Source organism: Dendrobium catenatum, unplaced genomic scaffold (genome assembly GCF_001605985.2).
Source record: "Dendrobium catenatum unplaced genomic scaffold, ASM160598v2 fragScaff_scaffold_43, whole genome shotgun sequence".
In the NCBI taxonomy this organism is placed as follows: Eukaryota; Viridiplantae; Streptophyta; class Magnoliopsida; order Asparagales; family Orchidaceae; genus Dendrobium; species Dendrobium catenatum.
The window spans coordinates 31,118-42,682 of NW_021318505.1; the positions used below are offsets into that span (position 1 = coordinate 31,118).

Sequence of the window (11,565 nt, forward strand, 5' to 3'; positions counted from 1 at the left end):
AAATTAAATTCGGGAGCTTGTGAAGTCCGATTTCAGCGAGCTTATAGTCAAACTGAGCGTCTCGGAGATACAAACCCAACGACACCAAATTCAACCCAATCTGAGCCCAAATGGGTCCAAATTAAGGACTCAAAGCGCTGTTGGAAGGTTCAAACTGCTATTTGAGTTAACAAACGATCTCCGATTTTAACGAGCTTATACTCGAATCGAACAACTCGACGAGACGAATCCAACGAGCCTAAGATCACATAATTCCGACATCATTAACACCTTCAAATGTCCAACGAACGATGCACGATCATAGGATTCAACATCGGCCGTCCATTCAACCACTCCTATTCGCCCATGATCTCACGCCTATTTACGAGCTATGCCACCCCAGAAAATCTATAAATAGAATCCTCATTCTTCACAAGAGGACCAAAGTAAGAAGAGAAGAAGAGAAGAGAAGGAAGAAGAGAAGGAAGAAGCTCCTCCTAGACCGCCACTGGAACATCGCCGGACCACTGCCGGAACATCGCCGGACCACCGTAGGAGCCTTACCGGACCACCGCAGGAACCTCGCCGGACCACCGCCAAAACCTCGTCGGACCACCGCCGGAGCTTCGTTGCACCACCACCTCAAGGTCCTATGTTCAGACCCGACATCCTGCTTAAGGCCCGACGTCCTGCTGAAGGCCCTACGTTCTACTCAAGATCAGTCTATCAATGCCCGAACTTCCAAGTGACATCGGGTATAACACCTGACTCCTATCGAACAGTTACTAATTATAAATCTGATCGCCCTTTGAGGGGATTCAGTTCCTTTGTAACCGACTCAAATTATAGTGGAATCATTTTCAACTGGGCTAGGCCCCATAGTTTTTTCCCTTTAAAGGGTTTTCCACACAAAAAAGTCTTGTCTTATGTGTGTGTGTGTACTGGATATCCATGCAAAGCTAAGACATATAATTAAAACTCTATCGCCGCGTATATTCAAGCCTGCAACAGTTGGCGTCGTCTGTGGGAATGCTCAATCCCACTACACGAACTACACGAAGTACTCCTTCAATGGCTAATAGGCATAGCCATCGCATCATGGGAGCATCTCGCTCTAATTCACATCAATCTGGAAATCAGTCACTGAATCGGGGATGACAAGCATCTATCTCCTTTCACCCCTGTGGCCTACACCCTGCAGGAGAAGGAACTTCAGGGCCATCCCTAGAAGAGCGTATCAGAAAGATGGAGGAATCTCAGAATGAGATCCTTCAACTCTTAAGGGAAGCTCAAGCACCAGCACTAGTTCCCCAAGAAGATACTCTTCTCCCTTGAGACCAGCCAGGATTCAAAGACATTCTTCATGTCAAAGTCCCCCTTCCTCCGCCAAGGATGCACCCTCCTACACATCCAGAGAATGAGCTTGCTGACACAGCAAGCTCTACCCATCCTTCGCGCACAGGCCATCGACATCATATTCCTCAGGACGTTCCCGAGGACTTGGACCAACAGCACATCACTGAACACCCCCGTAATACCCTACGGCATGAATTACGGAGACTAGACCGAGAAGGGTTCCCCACAGGGGATATAAGGCAATCTCTTCATCAACGAGACATTCAGGAGTCATCACCTTTCACAGAGCTATCCTTAGATATCCCATTCCGGCAAGATTCAAACTCCTGAATATTGATTCTTACGATGGGACTTTAGACCCCTACGAGCATATCGATCACTACCACACCATTATGCATATCCAGCGAGCCCCAGATGCTTAACTCTGCCAAGTTTTTCCTGCCACCCTTAAAGGGAAGGCCCAGACGTGGTTCTACTCACTGCCTGCCCGATCCATCCCATTATTTATTAAATTGGCCAAGTTATTTGTTGAATAATTTGTCTCCAACCGAAGGATGGTTAAGGATTCCTCCCACCATTCAAAGATACGTCAGAACGAGGGTGATTCTCTTAAAGAGTACTTTCAAAGGTTTTCCACAGAAGCCCAACAAATTCCAGGGGTAGATCCCGAATTTCTTAGAGGTGTATTTCTTGGAGGGCTTCGCCTGAGCCCCTTCTACTCGGCACTCATGCGAGAAACGGTCCACTCATATGCGGATCTAATCCATCAAGTAGAGGCCCAAATTACTGCCGATGAAGCCATCAATGCTCATAGGAAGCAATTTGAGCAGACAACCGGGAAGCGTAAAAATCCCCCAGGGATGGAGAACCCCCCATCACAAAGGAAGAAGCAAGGAAACTACAATCTTCCTCCTCGACCCTCACAGCCACGATGAGAGCCCCGCCAATAAAAAGAGTACACGCCACTTAATACATCCCGAGCGAATGTATTGATGGCCATCCGAGATCAGGAGAGTGTGAAGTGGCCATACCCTTTGAAGCCCAATGTCAGAAACCAAGAGCAATATTGCCACTTCCATCGCAGTCATGGACACACTACTGAAGCATGCAGACAGCTAAAGGGAGAAATTGAGAGACTGATCCGACAAGGATACCTCCGACCATTCACCAAGAATTCAACAGCCCGAGAAGAGGTTGGTCCGACTGGGGGGAAAAATCAGCAACAAAAATAATCAGCAAACAATCGCCAAATAGTGGGCGAAATTGAAACCATTGCTGGGGGCCCTTCAACGCCTTGTCAAGTTTTGATGGCAGAGAACAAAGAGCTACCTACAAAGAAACTTCATGCCGATCACTCCATCACCTTTGAAGAGTCTGATCTAGAAGGCATAAAGACTCCTTATAAAGATCCACTGGTGATTAGCGCAGGAATAGGCGACCCATGCTATAATGTTAAAAGGATATTGGTCGACAATGGGAGATCAGTAGATGTTTTATTCTACTCAACTTTTCTTAATATGGGCCTGTCCAGAGAGAAACTCCTACCCGCTGCCGATCCACTATACGAATTTGATAACTGACCTGTAAAAGTGGAAGGAACCATCAGTCTCCCGGTCATACTTGGAGAATTCCCCCGTCAAGTTGAACATCCTATTCAGTTCATTGTAGTGAAATCTGAATCAGCCTATAATGCAATCTTTGGAAGGCCACTCCAAAAAATCTTCGGTGCTATTGCTTCAATTCCCCACTTAAAGCTAAAGTTTCCTACCCCATCAGGGATCAGGACCGTACGTGGAGATCAACAAGTAGCCCAATCCTGCTATCTTAGGAAGGCTCAACCACGCTCATAAGTTACTTTGAGCATCGATGACTTCGATCTTCGAAATGAAGATACTCCTCAAAGGGCCTCCCCTATAGAATATCTTATTTGTGTCTCTCTATCAGATGAGCACCCTTCGAGAATAGTACAGATCGGATCACTCCTCTCAGATGCAGAGAAAAAAGAGTACGTAGACTTTCTACGTATAAACCAAGATGTGTTTGCATGGAGTTCAGTTGATATGCCCGGCATCAATCCTGAAGTAATCACGCACTCTTTCAAGATCAACCCAGCATGTAAACCAGTGATCCAAAATAAATGAAACTTTGCACTAGAACGTCAGCTGGAAATCGAGCAAGAGGTTGATAAGCTTTTAAACACAAGATTTATAAGGTAGGTACATTATCCCGCTTGGTTGGCCAACATCGTGATGGTACGAAAGACAAGTGGAGCTTGGAGAATGTGTGTAGACTACACTGATCTCAACAAAGCCTGGCCCAAGGATAGTTTCCCGCTTCCTCATATCGACCAGCTAGTTGATGCCACCTCCAGACATCAGATGCTAAGCTTTATGGATACTTATTATGGATAGAATCAAATACAAATGGATCCTGCTGATGAGGAGGCAACAGCTTTTCAAACAGATTTAGGGGTTATACTATTACCTAGTAATGCCATTCAGGCTTAAGAATGCCGGGGCAACATATCAACGCCTGATGAATAGGATTTTTAAGAACCTTATCGGGCATACTATGGAATTATATGTGGATGACATTCTGGTAAAGAGCCTCGAGAAGTCCCAGAATATCTCGGACTTGAAGCTATTCTTCTGCCTCCTTCGATCTTACAACATGCGCCTCAATCCCTCCAAATGTGCATTTGGAGTAGCCTCAGGAAATTTTTTGGGGTTCATGGTTACCCACCGAGGAATTGAGGCAAACCCGGAGAAGATCAAGGCCCTAAGGGACATGATACCCTCAAGAAATATCAAACAAGTCCAGAGATTGAATGGAAGGATTGCGGCACTCTCTCGATTCCTAGCTCGCTCAGGAGACAAATATTTGCCTTTCTTTAAGGTTCTCAGAGGTGCGCATAGCTCAGGGTTTCCGTGGACCGATAAATGCCAAGAGGCTTTCGAATAACTCTGAGCTTATCTAGCCTCGTCGCCACTACTCTCGAAGCTAGTTCTAGGGGAAATTTTGTATATGTATATGGTCGTCTCCTCCCAGGCTATAAGCTCGGTCTTGGTTCGGGTAAATGATACTGTTCAACGCCAAGTCTATTATATTAGCAAGGTACTTTCAGAGACTGAGACACGTTATCCATTAGCAGATAAGATAGCCTTGGCATTAGTCTCCTCAGCAAGAAAGTTACGCCTTATTTCCAAGCACACGCAATCAGGGTTTATACAAACCTACAGTTGGAAAGTATTCTCCAAAAGTCCGCGGCATCTGGAAGGTTGATCAAATGGTCAGTAGAGCTTGGAGAATTTGATATACAGTTCCTACCTAGACCCGATATCAAGTCACAAGTGCATGCTGATTTTAAGGTCGAATGCACTAACCACACCTCCAATGAATCATTTGATGTGTCTCCTTCCTCCTCCTGCTGGACATTATATGTTGACGGAGCTTCTGGGAGTTCTGGTGCTGGCGCTGTAATCTAATTGATCTCCATATAGAAAGCTACACTCGAATACGGGCTTAGACTAAAATTCTCAGCAACAAACAACGTCGCTGAATCAGTTGCGAAGTACAGGACTTAGTGATTCACACTGATTCCCAATTGGTCGCCTCTCAGGTAGAATGGGAGTTTGATGCTCACCATCCATTGTTGACCCAGTATTGCCAGATAGTTAAATTCTTATTGGCCCAAATAACGAAGCATCAGATCATCCATATCCTTCGGGAGCAGAACGCAAGGGCAGACTCTCTCTCTAAACTGGCCACTTCTACGACAGGAGACGTTTTCAAAAGAAAGCACATTGAGGAGATCCATTTCCCGAGCGTGCAAGGCCCATGGGTGATTCAATCAATAGATGAATCAAAAGAAGCTTCTTGGATCGACCCCATTCTCACTTTCCTACAAGAGGGTATTCTTCCTGAAGACCCAACAATGGCGGTACGACTCCAGAGACAGGCAGCAAAATTTACCATTATTAATGGAGAATTATACAAATGGTCTTTCATAGGGCCATACCATAAATGTCTTCCTCCTTCAGAGGTGAACTATACACTCCGAGAAGTACATTCAGACATTTGTGGGGAACATCTGGGTGGAAGGGCGCTAGCCCAAAAGATCCTGAGACAGGGATTTTACTGGCCAACCATAAAGCAGGATGCATTAGAGCTCGTACGAAAATGTAACAGTTGCTAGTTACATGCCAACCTCATTCATCTACCTGCCATAGAGATCTCAACATTATAGAGTCCCTGGCCTTTCGCCCAATGGGGGATTGACATAATAGGACCTTTCCTATAGCCACGGGACATCGGAAGTTCATCATCTTGGCTGTGGACTATTTCATAAAGTGGGTAGAAGCAGAACCTCTGGCCAAGATCACTGAAGCAAATGCCAAACAGTTTTTATGGAGGAACATAATATGTCGCTTTGGCATTCCAGCAAAAGTTATCACCGATAACGGAACATATTTCACCGGAAGGGTCTTCACCACTTTTTGTAAAGAACTCCACATTCAACTAGTACACACGGCTATGGCCCATCCTCAGACTAATGGACAGACAGAGGTCACTAATTGAACCATTCTGAGAGGATTGAAGATACGACTGGATAAGGCTGTGGGGCAATGGGCTGACGAGCTCCCAAATGTCCTTTGGGCCTATCGTACTACGACAAGAATTCCAACTGGAGAAATGCCATATAACCTCTACTTTGGCACAGAGGCTGTTATTCCCGTCGACATTGGAGTCCCAAGTCATAGAGTTCAAACTTTTGACTTCAATGCCAATAACAAAAAACTCAGGCACAACCTAGACCTCCTTCCAGAAGCAAGAGACGAGGCGATGCTTAAGGTTGCTACATATCACCAGAGAGTTGCCCGTCACTATAACTGAAGGATGAAGCCGCGACACATATCGGTTGGAGATCTGGTCCTTCGCAGCACTGAGGCAGCAAGCAAAGGCCCTCAACGAAATAAACTCTCCCCCCTCTGGGAAGGCCCGTACCTAGTAGCAGCTTTGGTAAAGCCCAGAACTTTCAAATTGAAGGATGCTGAGGAAAGAATGCTTCCTCGAACCTGGAACATAGACATTTTTCACAAGTACTATCAGTAGAGCGCAATAGTGTTGCTTGTTTTAAGTACCGTATGTCTTTAGTATTGTGTGACTTCAGTACTGTTTGTCTTTAATTTTGAATGTTGTTTGTGGTTTTTGTAGCTTATTTCTTCTCTAAGCTGTCGTAGAGAGCTATGCTTTTGTTTAATACAGTAAGACTTTATTTCTCTATCTCCTTCAAATAAAATTGTATTAATAAATTCGCACAAGCTGTGAACTTCAATATCCTTGATTCGAGCAACACATAATCGTTATTGTAGCTCTGTCACAAGATGATCAATCCTAGGGGAATTCGGTACAATCTCTTCCACACAGGTTAACGTCATCGAGCAGGGCTCTGACATACAATCTCGGATAGATCTTACATCCTTAGTGGATTCTCTCGATCTCTTCCACATAGGTTAACGTCGTCGAGCAGGGCTCTGACATACAACCTCGGATAGATCTTACATCCTTGGTGGATTCTCCCGACCTCTTCCACACAGGTTAGCATCATTGAACATGGCTCTGACATACAGCCTTGGATAGGTCTTACATCCTTGGTGGATTCTCCCGACCTCTTCCACACAGGTTAGCGTCATCGAGCAGGGCTCTGACGTTCAACCTCAGATAGGTCCTACATCCTTAGTGGATGCTTTCAATCTCTTTCATACAGGTTGGCATCATCAAGCAAGGCTATGGAGTACAACCTTAAATAAGTCACACATACTTGGTAGATCCTCTTAAACCTCTCCATACAAGTTTGAAGGCAAAAACTATAAGAAAGCATAAATAAAATTCACTCAGGTTGCATAAATACACTAAAATGTTTAAGTCATATAAAAATAGATCAACAATCCACTACTAAATCAAAGTAGACATCACACAATAACAGAAATATTAGGTACATCACAATCGCTAAAAAAGATAAATCAATACAAACAGCAAGAACTAAAAATCCTACTCAACATCTACAATCTCATCATCCACATCAAGATCCAGGACCTTTTGAAAATCACTCTCTTCCTCATCACCATCAGAACCTGAAGGAAAGTCATCTCATGCTTTGCTAGGGGTCACCCCTTCAACTTGAACTCCGGTCTTTCGCTGCATCAGGCGAACCCCCTTAAAGAAGCCCTGAATGAATCCATCCTCAGTACACTGCTGCTCCAAACCCTTCACTTCTATATCGTAGACATGATCTTGAGCCTCCTGAATGTGATCCTGAATAATAGTCTTGAAAGTTATGAACTTCTTAAAATCTTCAATAACTTTCGAAGGTTCTGTGCCAGACAAAGCAGCCTCCTTCTCAGCTATAAGAGCCTGAGACTTCTTATCCTTTGCCTCAAGTGATGCTATCTTCTCTTCAGAAGCCTTCTGGTCCTTCAAAAGCCTAGTGATTGTCGCTTGAGCCTCCTCCAAATCTATTTGGTGCCGATCTGCCTGTCGATTTTGGAGAGATATAGAGTGCATTATATTGGCCAACTCAGTCCTGCACTCGCTCAACTACTCTTCAAGCACCTTTACCTCCTTGACCTTCTGATCATACTTTCGCTTGAACTCTCCCTAAAGATACTTAATCTTGACAAATTCACTATTCCAATCATTAATCTCGATCCCATGATATGACAGCTGAAAATAAAAAAGAAAATTTTATTAGAAGTTACCCAGAAGAAAAGGAAATAAAAGCATTGGGAAATGCTACTCACCAAATTGCTAGTTTTACTGTGTCTAATACACTGGTGGCTCAAAACATCCTCAGGGATATGCAACTTGGCTGGGGAAGAGTCAGGTAGAACTTTGTTGGTATTTGTCGCAGTCCCCTCCAACCTCTTCTTCTTCAAAACCTGGGGGTCTTCACCCCTTGCCGGTCGTTTGGGAGCCACTTTTGAAGGAGGCATAGGGACCTTGGAAGACGGCTTCAATATTTTTGCATCAGACCTCCCAGCATGGAATGACAGCCCAACTTTAAACATGAACTCTTTCTCGGTGTATCTACTCATATGACGAACCTCGAATAGAAGATGATCGAGATCAAGAACCTTCAAGATTCTCATAATGTCTTCTTCGCTAACATGTAGAGGGGATGGTAAATCTTTCATCTTCCCCCACTTCTCTATTAAGTCCCATTCATTCTTCACAAAGAAGAATGCACTAGTCCAGTTCTTTGAAGGATCACGAGTACGCACATCTAACCATTTGGATCGGAAGGTTACACACCCCTGCATGTTGCTAGTAAATCGACCCATCCATGAAAGATGCTCTGGTTTCAAAGTAGCTCCTCGATCCCTGAAGAGAGCAATCAATCCCATAGTCACCAACATCGCTCTGAATGAAAATTAGGATAAGTTCACCCCACACCATTGTAAAACTTCAATCAACTCGGTAGGAGGTGGAAAGCGTAACCCAGCCCGCAAGTGAATCTCAGAAACGGTAAAGTACCCGGGAGGAGGAAGACTAGCCCGATCAGACCTCCTAGGGACCATCATATTCACATCATTCGGGAAATGATAATTCTTGTGAAAAAGGAATAGAAAGTCGTTTGTATCAGTCGATGCTGTTTCGTCCACCCTCACTTCCTTATTTGGCCTCTACTCGCAATCATATGCCGCGACGGGGGACCCCCGGGTCGCAGGATCTCTCGGTGGAAGACAATCACCTGACATTTCTTCTAAGGATGTTGGAGGAAGTAATGGGGATCTCCGGACTTTCTTGCAAGAGAGGGGCCTTGGAAAACCAAGAAAAATCCTCAATTGTAAGGATAGAGGGAGAAAGGACGGATTTCCTTGTAAAGAGAGGGGCCTTGGAAGACCAAGGGAAGGCCTCAATTGTAAGGACAGATGGAGAAAAGTAGAAGAAGAGAAGAGGGATAATTTTTTTAAAGGCTTTAAGGCCTATTTATACTTTTTTAGAAAGAGAAAAGGAACTTTCTAGAGTTTCTAATTTTCCAAAATTTTCTAAATTTTTCTGAATTTTTTCAGATTTTTTTTTGAGTTTTTTTTTGGATTTTTTGGGAGTTTAAACGGCCCAGATTTGATTTTTCAAAGGGGGTGGGGCCCACTTAGGTCAGTGGCCCGAACCGACCCACCGTTTCACGCCATAAGGCGGTGGCAGCCGTGGAGGCGCGACCCAGGAAGGTAGCAGCGTGGGCCCAGGAGGTCAATGCGGGCTGCCGTGCGGGCCGGAGGCGGACCCATGCGGGCGAGCCGCGTACGTGCGGGAGGGACAGAGCGCGGGCCGGTGGACCTGGCATGTGGTTATGCTCCGCCGGTGTAGGCGGCGGCGGCCGGTTCGGCCGGTTCTGCTACCCAGCCCATTTTAGGCCCGATTTTCATCCTGAAAAGTCAAAATTCGACATTTTTGTGGTCCCTAGACATGTTTTTCAACATTCCGGACTCAATTTCGATACTTTCGGAGCTCAACGGGGCCTCTATGATTGAGTTCGAGCAAATTAATTATTTTTGGAATGCAAATTTTTGCGTTTCGGCCAGTATAAAATTTTGAAACAAGTATTTTCGGACTCCAGGAGCTTAGACGTCCGAAAATAGTGGGGCAAATGATACGTCATCATAAAATTATCTTGATCGGGCACGAATCTCGAGGCAAAGCACAAATTGGAAACTTCAAAAATTAAATTCGGGAGCACGTGAACTCTGATTTCAGCGAGCTTATAGTCAAACTGAGGGTCTCGAAGATACGAACCCAACGACACCAAGTTCGACCCAATCCGAGCCCAAATTGGTCCAAATTAAGGACCCAAAGTGCTGTTGGAAGGTTTAAACCGCAATTTGAGTTACAAAACGGTCTCCGATTTTCACGAGCTTACACTCGAATCGAACGGCTCGACCAGACGAATCCAACGAGCACAACATCACAGAATTCCGACATCACTAAGGCCTTCAAATGTCCAATGAACGATACACGATCATAGGATTCAACATCGACCGTCCATTCAACCACTCTCTATTCACCCCTGATCTCACGCCTATTTACGAGCTATGCCACTCCAGAAAATCTATAAATAGAGCCCTCATTCTTCACAAGAGAGGACCGAAGCAAGAAGAGAAGAAGAGAAGAGAAGAAAGAAGAGAAGGAAGAAGCTCCTCCTCGACCGCCGCCGGAACATCGCCGGACCACCGCCGGACCACCCCAGGAACCTCGCCGGACCACCGCCGAAACCTCGCCGGACCACCGCCGGAGCTTCGTTGCACCAGCACCTCAAGGCCCGATGTTCAGAACCGACGTCCTGCTGAAGACCCGACATCCTGCTTAAGGCCCGACGTCCTGCTGAAGACCCTACTTTCTACTCAAGATCAGACTATCAACGCCCGAACTTCCAAGTGACACCGGGTCTCGGGTCTAACACCTGTCTCCTATCGAATAGTTACTAATTGTAAATCTGATCGCCCTTAGAGGGGATTCAGTTCCTTTGTAACCGACTCAAATTATAGTGGAATAATTTTCAACTGGGCTAGGCCCCGTGGTTTTTTCCCTTTAAAGGGTTTTCCACGTAAAAAAATCTTGGCTTCTGTGTGTGAGTGCTGGATATCCGTGCAAAGCTAAGACGTATAATTAAAACTCTATCGCCGCGTATATTCAAGCCCACAACAATTGTTAATTTGTGGATCATTTACATAATTTTCAACTATTATTGGCTTGTACTTGTAACTATTTTCCTTATCGGATTGGGTTGTTTATTTCAATCTTCGATCCATCTTTCATAATGTATTTTATCATATAAATAAAATACGAGCTGCAACCAAGAACTAAAAAAAAGAAAAAATTAATCGCTTATTTTTTTATATCATATTCATCTCTAAATTAATATAACAATATTAAAGTCGTTTAAAACTAAATTTGTTATCCCGTATTATGAAACCAAAATTTCCACCTTCCCTTGACTTTTGAGTTGTATTTGACACGCAAAAATTAATATAGTTTAAGGGCATTTTATTTTTATCAAAGGATGTCTCACGCGAACTAAAGGAAAACACGGCACGGCACATACACTGATTTTATCTTCTTACTAGTCAATGAAATTCTGCCTAAAGCTTTATGATGTTCCAAGACTTTAAACGATACTAACAAGACAGAATGCGAAATGGTAATAAAAGTCTCAATAAAGTAGTTGTATGATTA

General features: G+C 44.4%; 1 protein-coding gene across 1 annotated transcript; it reads left to right on the top strand.

Annotated features, from left to right (window-relative positions):
• The first annotated feature begins 2,327 nt into the window (after positions 1-2,327).
• Positions 2,328-2,915, top strand: LOC114579338. The gene is made up of 2 exons (XM_028693562.1): positions 2,328-2,532; positions 2,590-2,915. The coding sequence occupies exons 1-2, from the start codon at positions 2,328-2,330 to the stop codon at positions 2,913-2,915; spliced, it is 531 nt and encodes a 176-aa protein (XP_028549395.1).
• Positions 2,916-11,565: the final 8,650 nt, after the last annotated feature.

What these genes read in the sequence shown, in the direction of transcription:
- LOC114579338 (XM_028693562.1), top strand. Translation starts at nt 2,328, where the DNA reads ATGGCCATCCGAGATCAGGAGAGTGTGAAGTGGCCATACCCTTTGAAG. An exon ending in AACAGCCCGAGAAGAGGTTG is followed by an intron (nt 2,533 to 2,589) that starts GTCCGACTGGGG and finishes ATCGCCAAATAG; the next exon opens with TGGGCGAAATTGAAACCATT.